The following is a 15,988-nucleotide window of genomic DNA, read 5'->3' as shown; positions in this document are numbered from 1 at the left end:
AGCTACTCTAACTAAAAGCTAAGATTCACTACCAATCAATAGCTACTCTAACTCAAAGCTAAGATTCACTACCAATCAATAGCTACTCTAACTCAAAGCTAAGCTTCACTACCAATCAATAGCTACTCTAACTCAAAGCTAAGATTCACTACCAATCAATAGCTACTCTAACTCAAAGCTAAGATTCGCAACCAATCAATAGCTACTCTAACTCAAAGCTAAGATTCACTACCAATCAATAGCTACTCTAACTCAAAGCTAAGCTTCACTACCAATCAATAGCTACTCTAACTCAAAGCTAAGATTCACTACCAATCAATAGCTACTCTAACTCAAAGCTAAGCTTCACTACCAATCAATAGCTACTCTAACTCAAAGATAAGATTCACTACCAATCAATAGCTACTCTAACTCAAAGCTAAGCTACTCAAGAACCTACCTTTGCTTCCTCCATGTACTTCTGCACTGCCATGGACATAAATCTGATGTCAGCTTGATGAGTCACAATATCACTATGTAACTCTCTCTGTTTTTCTTGTAAGGGTTTGATGTCCTCAAATCTGGAAATCAATTTGAAAATTTTTTATCAACAAAAACAAAAACACAAGAAAAGTAGTTGAATATTATATCACTAGAGCAAAATATACTAAAACACCAATTATAATCTTCATGATTTAAATCATGTCTATTAACAGTTCTAGTCAAATTTGTAAAGTCCTTTTTTAATTTCTAAAATTTAGTGCAAATGGAGTCTAGGCCTAACCCTGCTAGTTAATGATCAAAATAATTTTTCCTTATTAAGAACTCAAAATTATTTATTTCTAATATTTAGTCCCCTTATAAAATAAAATGATAATAATGAAATTTTAATATGCGAGGTGGCACAAGGTGTAGGTGATCACCCATGGCCATGTGGGCTCAAGGGGACTTGCCCCTAAGGTTTATCCATTACATAAAAGACATGGATCTAGTAGTACATAATCATATAAATCCATACTTCAACTTTTATTTAAAAACAATTGACCACACAGATGTCAAAGACTGTTACTGATGAAGTGATTCATAGGGTAAAAGAGGCAAAATGTTGTTCTTTTTTGCTCCAATACATGAGAAGCTGTAGTAAAGTTCAACAAATACCAGTTCTCTTTAAGATTTTGTCATGCATCAAGTGGCACAATAATAGAAAGCTTAAATGGAGAATATTTAAATAAAACAATAATGAGAGATCTTTAAAAATGGATTAAATATTCAAAATTGTTGCATCCAAGGATATGGTAATGGCATTAATAGTAGAGTTAAAGCTTGTATTAAGTGGATTAATTCTAAGTTAAAAAGTATTCCAAAAGAGGAAATAGTCCTATGACCTTTCCAATTAGACAAAGAAATACAAAACCTGACCTCTTATTTACCCAATGTCATTAAATGTCAAGTAGCTAATCTAATACATAACAGAAAAACTAATTTGAAGAAAATTTACCCAAAAATTTATTACAATTATGTACACATTTTGTTAATAGAACTGATAATTACAGCCTTTGCTAAATGAAGCTTTTCAAATACAAAACGAAAAAATTATTTAAGAAATACAATAGGCCAGGAAAGACTTTAAAGACTTGGCAGTTTCATTGTGAAAGCAGATAGAGTATAGCCCTCTATGAGGAATTTCAGTTCTTTAACATAGGATTTCTGGAAGACTCAAAAAGGAAAACTTTAAAAAAATAAATTCTTTTTTATGGCATTTTTAAAAATATTGTTACGAATCTCACTATCCAGGCTCTCTGCAAACTGCACCAAACACCACCAACTTAAAGAACTTGACAACTCAGGGCTCCAAAGTAATGTAACACTTTAATAGTTGAATAAATAACAGCCAATACTGTACAATTGGCAGCACGTAACACAAGACTGTACAAATATCTCTTCGATAACACCGTACCGCCGTATCAACTCTTGCACTGGCCTCTCCATCTCATTCCGGCTTGCACTGGGTTCAACAGTTCAGGACTGACTTCACACACTAGGCTCGTTGTGTCGGACTCGATCACAGACCAAGATCAAGACGCCGTTCGTCTCAACTGTACTTGATAGTACTCCGCACTGAACCGTCGTAATGCTCCGTACAGAACCACACCGCTGAACTGTGCTGTAGTCGACCGTGTTCTGAACTCTTGTCGTGAACCTCCTTTCTGAACCGTCTTGACTGCGCCGCCTCCGCTCTTATATAGAGTCCCTACTGGCCTTCTCGAACCGGACAGAACGCCGCTCGACGTTTCTAGGTGGTCAGATGACTACAACTCTCGTGACGCTCCTGAGCTCTTGTTCACGACGGCGATCTTTCCCGAACGGTCTTGTTGACACTTGACTCGGCTGACCGTCGTAGCTCGTCACGGTTGACCGCTCGTCTAGCGCTGGCCTGGGGTGATTTGCGTCGGCTGACTACACACACACCACTACCCCTCTCTGTGCCACCACCAAGTTTATAACAATATTAATTTCACAATTTTGTGTCCATTATTTTATGGTATATAAGAGGGCCTTGCAAAATATACTTCGCCTACATACAATTTTGGTCTTACTGTTAATATGAAGTGAAATTGAATTACAAGCTCAAAGACATTCTAAAAAGTTTGTTACCTTTGAAGACATTCCTCTTGTCTCAACAGTTCAGTATTTGCTGTAGACTTCCAAGCATTGAACTTATCCATTTCATTTTCTAGTTTGGAGAGCTCATCATGAGCTGTCTTTAGATGTTTCAACCTTCTATCAGAACTCTTGGCAATCTAAACATTTCAGAATCTTTTTATTAGTTCTAAAAACTAGATAAGTACACAGTATTAAGTTTTTTTCAGGAATTAAAGTATATGACTTTTCTCCCCACTAATTATAAGATTTTTTCAGGCATAAAATAAAGTACACAATCTTTTATTTATACCTTTATCAATAAAATCTTATTGTTTATTGTCAAGCTCTGTGTCATTTACCTTCTCTAGTGCTTTTTTGAGTCCTGCAGCCTCCGAGGCTAAATCAGTGACTTGCTCTGGTGTAAGTTCCTCTTGATAGAGTTCTGTTAGTTGTTCAGCTTGGTACACCAGTGAGAGGACCCCTTGTTGATGAGCCATTATCTCCTCATGCAAAGCCTACATGATGAAATAATATAAAAACACTAAGTTCACAGAAAATGAAGTCCTCAACTATGACAGATGATAAATGGATGTTTAGGTCTTACTCTGTGAGTCTGAAGCAAGCTCAAGACTTTGTAAGCTTCGTCACCCATTTGTTCTTCCTCTTTCAAAACTTGTTCAAAGTTGTGTAACTTTTGCAGGTCAAACTGGATGTCTTGTACAAGTTTCTCATAAGAATCCCCCATGCGACCCTATTAAAAGTTAATAAGGAATTAAGAAAAGAACATAACAAAGAAGGACACACAAATATTTCTAGCTAAAAACAAAGTTGAAAACTTAAGTCTAAATGTATCTTGCACTATACGCAATAATATCATAAAACAGTTAATGAACATATATCTTTATTTTTGTTAAGTTTGGAGGGATTTTAATTTGAAATAGATCTGAGTGAATGTTTAATTAATTAAAATTTTCACAAAAAGTAAACTAGATATAATCGCATTTACTATAGCAACAAGTTTTGTTGTGCTGAAAAAGTGCAAATTGGTTTGAAGCCCAATTTTAAAAAAGCATTTACACCACATAGTTGTATGGTTCATAAAAAATTCACAAATTTGCATGCCCTTTGGTTATACATGTTAAAAATGAGCACAACAAATAAAGAACAGCTTTTCTGCTTCAAGAGATGCATGCTAAAACATAAAAAGCTATTGAAATAAGTATTTAAAAGATCAAATTAAATAGATTTTAAAATGTAAAAAAAGCAATGTGATGATTGATGGTGTAAGTAAAAAAAACAAAAAAGTTGCTGATTTCGTTGTGTGCTGAAATAAAGCCAACAGCTTGCAGAAACATTTGGTTCAAAGTTAAAAATAAAAATAATAAAAACAACATTGAAATGAAATTGTATTCAAATAGTTAAAAAAAAAAAAGTTTGTGGTAAATGACAATCAACATAAAAAAATATAATAAATTTGCTAAAAATATTTTTAGATACAAAACAATGCCATAGTTCATGCCATGAGAACATATTTTTCTCTAATTGTTTCAATGAAATCAAAAAAAAAAATATGTAAAAACAAAACAAAATGCTGGTAGCAAAAGAAACTAAATTTTATGTAATTAATTAGTGCCTCAGTTGTTAGATATATTCTTTTTCTGCATTTGGTGCATTAAACAAAGCTAATAGTATTGTTATGACAACATTGAAAGGTACTAGCTCACCATACAAACATCTAGTGAATAAAAGGGCATCTTATGGGAACTGTACACTTCGATTCTAATATTTGTCATTAGCTAAAGATTAATGTCACACCATGCAGACAGTAGTTCTCTACATTAACAGTACTAGACTGAATGAAATATAAAAGGATATTTTCTTTCAAATACTTCAAGTATTGGGAAAAGCATGCAAAACCAACAAAGAAATTAAGGAGAAACTGTTTTCAACAGCTGTATTAAACTCCACTTGTCTGCAAGTCAATTGTTATGCATTTTAAAAACTGAAGACTTAGTTCCATGCAAATAAAAATGTCAGCAGGCCACATCCAATGAGAAATCTGGGCCAGGCCATGCAAGATACCTTGCGTCTGTCCCTGGCTGTGGTACCAGCTTTTAGGTTCAGCTTAAAAAGCTTGTCTGTCAGCCTGAGGGCTTCCAGTTCTGGTGTACTGGCTTCATGTTCATCATGAGATGATGAAGGGGAAGATGAAAAACCTGATGGTAGATGCTGATCAGTAGTAAAGGCCAAACGCTTTATATGTTCCCTTTGAGGCATCACCGGTGATTCTGGTGCAAAGCTGACAGATTGTGTATTTTGTCCATCTGCAGAGCTGGCACTAACATCCTGACTTATGTTTTCTTTCGAAACTACTTGTCCAGAGTGGATTACCTCTACCCCAACTAATGAACTTTCACTAGACGAACTAAATTCAGTATCTGGAGAAATATCCTTAAACCTAACCCTATGCCCTGATTTGCACTTGCCAGATCTCTCTTTCATGATAGAATCTGTTTTTTCTTGAACACTGTCATCTCCTGAACTGTTTGAATCTTTCTGATTGAAAAATTCATTTTCTTTGTCTGACAATTGTTCAGTGTCTATCTTATTTTTTTCATGTTTCAAATTATGTAATGGTTCTGAATTAATGTTCTCTACAGGCTGTAAGGTTGGTGTACTATAGACCTCTACAGACTGTAATGTTGGTGTACTATTGACCTCTAAAGGCTGTAAGGTTGGTGTACTATAGACCTCTACAGACTGTAATGTTGGTGTACTATTGACCTCTACAGGCTGTAAGTTTGTTGTACTGTTGACCTCTATAGGCTGTAAAGTTGGTGCATTACTAAACGTATCACTGACACTCTGAATAACTTCTTCAATACTTTTAACATTGTCTGACAGAGTGCTGATATTCTTGGAATGTATTGACTTCTTTTGTTCATGTAGGACTGCTTCATGAACTGAACCATTTGTGCCAATCTTTTCTATGATGTCTGTGGTTGAAGTTTTTCTGTTTGAACTGTGTCCAGTTTGAACTTCCTCACAGACTGCTGAGCTCGTTGTTAGCACATTTCTGTCTTTCAAAGTTGAAATATCCTCCACTATTAGACTCTGTTGGGTTTGAAAGGGCTCATCTAGAAGACTTGAAATGTCAGACAACAATGGAATGTTTTGAGAAATATCTGAAGATGAAATTTTCTTTTGTATATTATTAACACGAAGATTGATGTTGATTTCTGTTGTGTTAAGGTCATCTGAAAGTTTGAATATTTTCCCCCCATCTGATTGTAAGTCTTTAATTTTGAATTTCTCTCTCACATTACTTAAATCAGTTGCATGTAAGTTTTCATTATGCTGAGATAGATCAGGTTTTGTGTGCTCACCATCAACAGAAGAGCCCAAATCAATGTCAACATTAACATCTTTAAATTTAACATCAGATGCTTTAGCTTCTAGCATGTTGAAATCATCTCCAGTTCTAGAATCTTTATCAGTTTCTGACTTTTGAAAAGGTTTTCCAAGCTCTGAATCTTTAGAAATTTCTGTCTCGCTAAGTGTAATTTTAGCATTAACACTAGGGCTAGGAGCTTTCAGTTTTATAAGTAAAGGTTTTGGGGCCAGAGCAGGTTTTGAGTCACTGCAGCTTCTATTACTAACTTCATGAGGTTTTGAGGATACTTTATTATCATTATTTGGTTGGGTGTTTCTTATACTTGCACTATTCTCTTCATTCATTGATGGTCCTGCTTGGTTAATTGGCTCAATATCAAGCATATCTCCTGACTTTTCTTTCTGACTGACCAGCATGCTAGCAGCTCCACTGCTAGACACATTAACATGTCTACCGTCTGAATTTAGTCTCACTAAGGGTTTTTTAGGAATAACAGGCTTAGGTCTGATTAAACCACTTGCTTCAGCAGACGTTTCAGAATTGAGCAGAATATTTTCTGAAGTTTGATTTGAAGACAGACTCATGTTTTGTGAAAATGTAACTGGCTCACTTAGGACATTATCCTGATCACAAATTTTATTTTTTCCTTTTTCAATAAGAAGTTGCTTTTGAGCATAATCAATTAAAATATTTTCCTTTAGGTGTTCAGTAATACTGTCATCTTTACAACCTAGGACAATTTGCTCTTTAATATCTTTTGTCAAAATTTCTTTTTTAGTTATTGGATCATTTAGTTCTACTTTTGCTTCTCTCTTTTGACTTGGTTCTTTTGTTTCTATCTTTTCTTCTTTCTTTTGTGTTGATTCTTTTGTTTCTTCCTTTTGTTGTTCCATCTTTGATGTTGGTTCTTTAGTTTCTATCTTTTCTTCTTTCTTTGTTGTTAGTTCTATCATTTCTTTTTTCTTTTGTGTTGATTCTTTTGTTTCTACCTTTACTTCTTTCTTGAGTGTTGGTTCTTTTATTTGTATCTTTTCTTCTTTTTTTGGTGTTGGTTCTTTTGTTTCTATCTTTTCTTCCTTCTTTGGTGTTGATTCTTTTGCTTGTATCTTTTCTTCTTTCTTTTGTGTTGGTTCTTTTGTTTTTACCTTTTCTTCTTTCTTTTGTGTTGGTTCTTTTGTTTCTATCTTTTTTTCTTTCTTTTGAGTTAGTTCTTTTGTTTCTAACTTTTCTTCTTGCTTTAGTGTTGGTTCTTTGGTTTCTATCTTTTCTTCTTTCTTTTGTGTTGGTTCTTTTGTTTCTACCTTTTCTTCTTTCTTTTGTGTTGGTTCTTTTGTTTCTAACTTTTCTTCTTGCTTTAGTGTTTGTTCTTTTGTTTCTAACTTTTCTTCTTTCTTTGGTGTTGGTTCTTTGGTTTCTATCTTTTCTTCTTTCTTTTGACTTAGTTCTTTTGTTTCTAACTTTTCTTCTTGCTTTAGTGTTGGTTCTTTGGTTTCTATCTTTTCTTCTTTCTTTTGACTTAGTTCTTTTGTTTCTAACTTTTCTTCTTGCTTTAGTGTTGGTTCTTTGGTTTCTATCTTTTCTTCTTTCTTTTGACTTAGTTCTTTTGTTTCTAACTTTTCTTCTTGCTTTAGTGTTGGTTCATTTGTTTCTATCTTTTCTTCTTTCTTTTGACTTAGTTCTTTTGTTTCTATCTTTTGACTTAGTTCTTTTGTTTGTATCTTTTCTTCTTTCTTTTGTCTTGGTTCTTTTGTTTCTAACTTTTCTTCTTGCTTTAGTGTTTGTTCTTTTGTTTCTAACTTTTCTTCTTTCTTTGGTGTTGGTTCTTTTGTTTCTAACTTTTCTTCTTTCTTTTGACTTAGTTCTTTTGTTTCTAACTTTTCTTCTTGCTTTAGTGTTGGTTCTTTGGTTTCTATCTTTTCTTCTTTCTTTTGACTTAGTTCTTTTGTTTCTAACTTTTCTTCTTGCTTTAGTGTTGGTTCATTTGTTTCTATCTTTTCTTCTTTCTTTTGACTTAGTTCTTTTGTTTCTATCTTTTGACTTAGTTCTTTTGTTTGTATCTTTTCTTCTTTCTTTTGTCTTGGTTCTTTTGTTTCTAACTTTTCTTCTTGCTTTAGTGTTTGTTCTTTTGTTTCTAACTTTTCTTCTTTCTTTGGTGTTGGTTCTTTTGTTTCTAACTTTTCTTCTTTCTTTGGTGTTGGTTCTTTGGTTTCTATCTTTTCTTCTTTCTTTCGACTTGGTTCTTTTGTTTGTATCTTTTCTTCTTTCTTTGGTGTTGGTTCTTTTGTTTCTAACTTTTCTTCTTTCTTTTGTCTTGGTTCTTTTGTTTCTAACTTTTCTTCTTTCTCTGCTGTAGATTTCTTTGCTTCTACAATTAGATGTTTTTTATTTGAGGTTGATTCATCTGTTTTGTCCTTATGATCCTTCAATGACGTTGATTCCTTTGCTTCAATCTTGTCTACTTTTACATGAAATGATGTTTGTATTTCTCCTTCTTGTTGATCTCTTACATTTGTTGGTTCTTTGGTTTCTACCTTTTGTTCTTTTATGGGTGATGACTTATTTGATTCTTCCTTTAGTTCTTTCTTAGGCTTTAATTCCTTTATATCATCCTTTTCTTTTAAGTGCATTGTTTCTTTTGTTTCTACATTTTGTTCTTTACTAGATGATGGTTTCTTTGATTCACCATTTGGTTGTTTCTTTTGTGCTGAGTCCTTTAATTTTACCATCTGGTGTTTTTTATCTGTTTCTAGCTTATGTTCTTTGTTTGATTCTTTTGTTTGTTTATTTTGTTGCTCCTTCTCAGATGTTAATTCTGTTTCTACCTTTTGTTCTTTGATTGATATTGATTCCTTTGTTTCTACATTCAGTATGTTCTGTGTTGACTTCCTCAATTCTTTTTTCTGTTCTTTGTTAGAAGTTGTTTTTTCCAATTCTTCAATTTGTTTTTTACCCTTGCTTTGATCAATCAATGTTTCTAGTACCATAGACTCATCTGCATCTGACTTCTCAAACTTATCCTTACAAGTACTTTGGCCTTTAGTTTCCTGACTTTGAAAAGCCTGAATCTGTAGATTTATTCTTGTCTGTTGAGTTATTCCAGTTTGGTTTTCATCTATTGGACTTACTGATAATTTGTATTGATTTCTATCTTTGTTCTGTTGGCCTTCAGTTACAACTAAATGTGGTGTATTAGAATGATTTTTTACTTCCTCACAATTATTGGTATTCAATTCCTGAAAATTATTTACATGTGGTTGATCTGTGTTAGTCAAAACATCCACTTTGATTTGATGTGTGTTGGTTATAATAGTTTGATGTAAACCTACATTATCTTGCAGAGGTTTAAAATGATCAACCTCTTCATGTTTTACATCCATGGGTCTAAATGTATGCTTTACTAACTGTTGTTTGTTATGTACTGATTCATCAGTCATTTCAAGATCTTCAACTTTTTGTGTGCTTTGTTTATCAGAATTTTTAAGCAGATCTATCTTTATTACAATATCTTCTTCTAGCCTAGAACTTGTACTTTTTATGTCAGAATCCTGATCAAAGCTCTTTTGACAGACCATGAAGCTGCCCTTTACTTCAGCCAGATTATCATCTAGCTCAGATGGTGTGTTCAATACATCTGATGTGCTCTTCTCTGTATGCTGTGGGAAGACTGTAGTGGTGGTAGATGACTGTGAGTCAGTGTCACTAACATCATCCTCCAGTTCATTATCTGACATAATAGGTGTGTGGTCATCTGAATACCCACCACTCACAACACAAAGATCTTCGATTAATCTATTCTCTTGAGGCTCATCAAGGCTGTTGGTCTGAAACCCAATTTCTTGAATAGGATGTACATTAGATACAGAAACAGATGGTTCTCCCTTAATGGCTAAATCATTGTTGACATGGTCAACAGCACTGACTAATACACTCTCATTCTCTCTTTTCCCATGTGGTAGCATGGGTTGTAAGAGCTTAGTTGTAACATCAGAGCAGGAATGATGAATTATTGGAACAAAAGGCAATGACATGCTTCGGCCATTGGGTCCAGGTGATGGTGACATATGTCTACGAAGGTCAGGCTGTGGGCTAAAGGGCCTTGGTCTTGTAGGATCCTGCAAACCCTCCCTTGTACTTGTACTAATAATCAGGCCAGCAGAGATAGCATCTTTAAAATTGATGCCTTTTTTGGACATTGGATGCACAAAGACACCTTTTTGTGGGTCAATAATAGTCTTTTTAATGGCTTCACCCAGCGTGACTATACACTCCTGCGTCATATCCCTGACTTCTGGATGCTGCACAGTCACAATGTTATCCACAATCAGATCCTGAAGACATCCAACGGCACCTGTATCTGGATGTACAAACTGACCAGTCAGTTCAAAGTAAAGACCCTGGTCAACTGCACTGTAAAGTGAGAGACCTTGTGGACTCAGTATAAAGCCTCTTTCAACTGCAGTTGCCAAAGACATAGTCTCACCTGTTTGCGGATTTTTAAAGTCCCCAGATTTCAAATCAATCAAGCCCATACTGGCAGCTCTGCGGAGTGTAATCCCTTGAACAGAATCAGGATCTATAACTTGAGAATTAGAACGATGAAGAATTCCACTGGAAAAAGCATCTTCAAATTGACGCCTCCCTTGCTCAGACATATCTTCAACATGAATTTCAACTGTGTTTCTGGGGCTGTATTTTTCTTTAAAAATTAAGCCAACATCCCTAGCTTGTTTCAAAGTGAGTACAGTTCCTGTGCTCTGATCTAGAAATTTTCCTCCTTCAGCATCTATGACACCTGCTTGGATGGCCTCTCTTAAGGTTAAAGGCTGCTCAGATATAGAGGAAATGATTTCTTTTACTGTGTCATTAATAAGGCCACAATCAACAGCTTCTGACAAGTTTAAAATTCTTCCAGTTTCAGGATCACAGAAATATGAGCTTGCATCATCATAAACACCCTTCTCCACTGAGTTGAACAGAGACATTGGTTTCTCTTCAATTAACTGTTTTCTAATAGCATCCTGAAGTAATGAATCCAATGAAGCGGATAACTCATCAGCAGGAGGGCTCCACCTGGACTGCAAGTCTCTTAACAGTTCTTCCTTTCTTGATGCAGATTGGCTGTCACTGTGATCATCTAGATCATTTGTGCTGTGACATCTCTCAGCTTTAAGGTAAGCCTCCACTTTCTCCTTCGAACTTTTACAAATTGTATCACTACATGCACTGTGGCTGCGTTCATAATAGACTCTTGGATTAATAGTGTCCTCTTGCTCAAAGTTGACAGGGATGGATGCCTCACTTTCAGTAAAACTCACATTTAAATCATCTGGCAAATTTGACAATGGGGTTACTGGGGCCTTTGGAAATATTTGAGAACTATTACAGCACAGGCCTGTTATTATTTCTATGTTTTTATTAAGCATGTCTACATCTGTCATACTTTGGTCTGGCAATGATACAGATTCATTGATATGATTGAGGATGTTAATCGGCTCAGTGTGTTTGGAAAAAGGGCTGGGAAAGTGTTCACTCTGTATCCCCATATCATTGCTGTTGTTGAGAACATGACTATCCTTCAGATCATTCACTAAGAAATTCGACCTTATTATTTCAATACTGGAACAACTAATGCTGTTATCTTCCTCTTCACATACAGCATCATCTACTGCCTGTGAGTCTCTCAAAACCACACTAACTGCTCTCTGACTAGAGTTAGAGGAATCTACATCCATTGAGCTTTCAGTATCTTTTGAGCAGGTTGTTAAGGATGACTTGGATGAAACTGGGGAAGAATACCTCTCAGACATAGGGGAAGGTGACTGTTCAAAACTATCTAGGGAAGACATGCTTCTCCTGAATTCTTCCTCTGTTTGTTTGTTCTGAGCAACAAGCAGACGTTTTGTTCCAACAGCTTCAATCAGAGTGAGAGGTGTATTGGAAGCAATATAACTACCAGTATTGGGATCAATCAAGCCTTTATCAATAGCTTGTTGAAGTGAGAATATTCCAACTTCAGGAACTGCTACCTGTGGCTTTTCTTCATTAATGACACCACTGGTAATAGCTTCAGCAAGGGTCAATTTTTTCCCACTGAAAGGATCAATAAATCGCTGATGTAACTCATCATACAGGCCTGATGACAAAATGTCACCAAGAAGAAGGCCACCTTTAGGAATCTCAATCAGAATGTTCTTATTGAAAGCAGAGACAATGTCATGAGAAACTGCTGTCCTTGAATATACCAACTTGTCATCATCAATGAAAACTATTCCTTCATGAACAGCATCATCCAAAAACATGTATTTTTTATTGTCATTGACACTGACCAAGAGTTGGGAAACATCCACCAAACCAATGTCAATAGCTTTTTCCACAGATAGAGATTTCCTAGAGAGAGGATCCATTACTTTACCATGATTCTTCTGCAAAAGTCCTGTATCAACAGCTTGTTGTAATGAGAGTGCAATGGCCTTAATACTTTCTTGCAGCAGCCCTCTATCCATTGCCTCTCGCAAATTGAGTAGTTCATTTGTCTCTGTATCCAATACCATTCCTACTTTAGTATCCAGTATCTTGTTTGCAGTTGCTTCATGATATGTTATGACTTTTTTGTTTCTTCTATCAAGTATCATCAATGTGTCTGGATCTGCTATTCCCTCTGACACCATATCTCTTACAGTTCGAACTCTGCCTGAAGATGGATCAATGAATTTTCCAGTTTTCCAATTATACAAGCCCTGCCTCACAGCCTCAAATAAACTTTTCTCTGGAACGAAAGCATCCGAAAATATGAGGCAATTTTCAAAGGCTTCCTGAAAGCTTATGCCATCTTCATATTTTTGATGCCTGAAGGTTCCTGTGCATGGGTTGATCAAACCGAGGCTAATGGCACCATCAATTGTTAATAAAGTTCTATTGTTGATGTCTCTTACTGATACTGACATACGGTCCACAAAGTTAGATTCCAGAGCATTTCTCAAAGTCATGCTGTACTGTCCCACTGGGTCTCTGAACAGACAGGTGGAAATATCAACAAGGTTTTCATCAATAGCTTCCATCAATGACATAGCAGGCTGGCTGGTTGTGTCTATAATGATACCTTTATCAAGGCCATCTACAATGTTGTATCTCTCTCCATCCAAGGTATTAAGACAAACACCAGCATCTAAGTCAACAAGCCCCAGGTCAACTGCAGCCTCCAGGGATATAATACTACCTGTTCGAGTGTCTCTGACTTTAATCAGATCAACATCTACTATGCCCTGGTCCAATGCTGTCATGAAATCTATCTCCTCATTTGTATCAGGGTTGACAAAATGATTTGATGTCACATTAAACAAACCTTCATCTAATGTCTCTGACAATGACAAATGTAGAGGTGCCTTTGATTTTAAAATAAGGCCCTTTTCTAAAGCAAAATTTAAGGCTATAGGTATCCCAGAGGAATCAATCATTTTCCCTGATTCAGGGTCCAACAATCTTTTCTCCAGAGCTTCTTTCAAAGAAAGTATGTCTCCACTGTAAGGATCTCTGACAAGAGAATCACTATGAATAAGCCCAGCATTTAGTGCTTTGGAAAGGGAAAGGAATCCTTCTCTCGACATAACTGAGTTTGAAACTGGGTCATAGATGCCACTGTTAATTGCTTCATCCAGAGTTAAGCTGCTTTTTCTACCAATGATTGAGCTCCTTCTCCTAGAACTGTAAGATTTTGGGACACCCAAACAATCAGATATTGACTGGAGTCTCCCACCTGGCAATAGCAGATCAAGAGTATCAATGTTCAATATGCCATCAGTTATTGCTTCTTGAAGTGTGATGACTCGGTCATCATGCTGGGTCAGAGTGGACCCAGGATCAATTATCCCATCAGCTATGGCCTGAGTGATAGTCATGGACTTCTTAGTCTGTGGGTCAATGATTCTTTTTTCATCAAAGTCTAAAATTCCATACTCTGCTGCAACAGAAATATCTAAAAATGGTCTTGGTGTGTTTCGAACTAAGCCTTTTTCTTTAGCCCTAACGAGTGTATACTTTTCCCCTGAGGATGTGTCAATCATTGAACCTGTAGACATCTCAACAAGGCCCATATCTACTGATTCCTTAAAATCATAAGTTAGTCCTGTACTCTGTTCAACTATGAATGTTCGATCAGGTGTTATAAGACTTCTTTCAAAAGCAGTTGCAAATGGTATTTTGTCATCACCTACAAGAAGTTCACTTGTCTCCTCATCCAGTAAATCATTGATGATTGCTTCATACACTGTCATTGGAAACTTATCCATCTCACCATCATTATCTGACTGGTGTTCGTACACAAAATGTGTGCTTTCACAGTGGTCATTTATGAGACCTGCTTCAATGGCATCATATAAGGGCATTGAAGAAGCCAGAATATTATGGTAGTACAGGTTCTGTGCAGGATCCAATATGCCCTCAAATATAGCTTCCTCAACATTAAGCCATGCATCATTTTTGGCATCATATATTTCCTTTTTAGTGACATCAATCAACCTTTCACCAACCATGGCTGACAGTGACATGCCATTGTTACTGTCTTTAGCTGAATCAACAAAGCTATCCTCTTTGATGTTGAACTTGGGGGACAAAATTGTCTGGTGAAGAGACAGAGGACGAGAGTCATACAACAGTCCCTTGAGACAAGCTTCATCCCAGCTCAGCCATATGTTAGAAACTGTGTCCTTTATTTCTGCAGTCTCAGTGTTAAACACTTGAGCTGTGATTGCATCAGGGATGTTGAATCTCTTACCACTTTTATGGTCAATGATGTGAATAGTATAAGTAGCGTCTCCTCTGGTCACTGCATCCAACAAACCACTGCCAAGCTCTCTCCTCAGACACCTTACCATATGCTCCTCATAAACCCTCTCACATGATGACTGTACAACCACTAGGCCATGCATCATTGCTTCTTGCAGGTTTAAAACACTACCTGAGTTCATGTCCACCACTCGTCCAGTCTTGCTATCAATCTGACCAGAAGCCAAAGCATCTGTGACACCAACTGGATCCTCCTCTACAAACTGTCTCACCTGAAGAATTCTGGGTAACACAGAACAGCCCAAAGCTTCCTGCAAACCCAAATGACTTCCTTTCTTAGGGTGAACAATCTTTTCCATGTCAGGGAGCCAGAAATTCTTCAGTAAGTTAGTTGTGAAGGACAAAAGAATGGAATGGTAATCCTCTTCTTGTGAATAATCCTCATCAGTTGTAGAGAAAATAGTGTTCCATTTTGTTATTCTGTCTTCAGATTGTATATTTTCAACTCCATTGTTACTATTTATTTTCAGTGAACTCACATCTAAACTTACACTATTGAAGTTTTTCTCAGAATCTGAAATGGAATCTTGTGTTGGTTTCACAAGGGCAGATATAGAGTCTTGTAAACAATCACTGTACCTATTTGAAATAGTGCATTGATTGTCTTTGCCTTTCATTTGTAATATCTGATTGCTATTTGAGCTTTGCTGAGACTGATAATTGAACTGGCTTTGTCTTTCACTGGCCAGCAATATCTCCTTCAGCTTATCCTCGTCAGTTCTTCTGTCTATGAGAGTCTGGCATTGCAAATCTGGCAAGGGATCACTAAAGAAATGACTCCTATTTAAATACAAGCTAATTCTTTCTCCCCCAACCTCACTAGTGCAGCCCACATTGTCCCCAAGCATTTGGACAGAGTTGATAGAGACAACATGATTATCTCTCACCTGTTTGCAGAATGGATGGAAAGTGGGAGACAAGAAGAAGAAAAGAAAGCACTTAGTATCACAATGACAAGTATAACAATCAGTGGAATGGTAAATATGATGGTATCAAGATGTGTCAACTCAAATGGTTAAATAAATAATAACAATGATGCTATGATAGTTTGTTAAAAAAAAAAAGGAAATTACATAGATACATTTCTAAAAACTAACTACACAATAGTATGTGCTAGTTATTCTTTTCCCA

The 15,988-nt window shown here is 36.0% G+C and overlaps 1 protein-coding gene across 20 annotated transcripts in view; it reads right to left on the bottom strand.

The window, feature by feature from the left end:
* The window catches only part of LOC106064970 (microtubule-actin cross-linking factor 1, isoforms 1/2/3/4-like), a 184,831-nt gene that overhangs the window by 46,334 nt on the left and 122,509 nt on the right, over window positions 1-15,988 (bottom strand). For 19 of the 20 annotated variants that reach the window (XM_056030218.1, XM_056030219.1, XM_056030220.1 and 16 more), the window contains 5 exons: window positions 4,705-15,744; window positions 3,227-3,373; window positions 2,982-3,137; window positions 2,635-2,780; window positions 440-560 (listed from right to left, as the gene is read on the bottom strand). In XM_056030218.1, coding sequence (XP_055886193.1) covers window positions 440-560; window positions 2,635-2,780; window positions 2,982-3,137; window positions 3,227-3,373; window positions 4,705-15,744 — 11,610 coding nt within the window. The remainder of the gene's footprint in view (window positions 1-439; window positions 561-2,634; window positions 2,781-2,981; window positions 3,138-3,226; window positions 3,374-4,704; window positions 15,745-15,988) is intronic. The other variant, XM_056030226.1, reaches the window with a different exon arrangement.

This window comes from Biomphalaria glabrata, chromosome 5, assembly GCF_947242115.1.
Source record: "Biomphalaria glabrata chromosome 5, xgBioGlab47.1, whole genome shotgun sequence".
NCBI lineage: Eukaryota > Metazoa > Mollusca > Gastropoda > Planorbidae > Biomphalaria > Biomphalaria glabrata.
The sequence above is the reverse complement of the archived record's forward strand: the minus strand, read 5'-3'. Positions and strand labels throughout refer to the sequence as shown.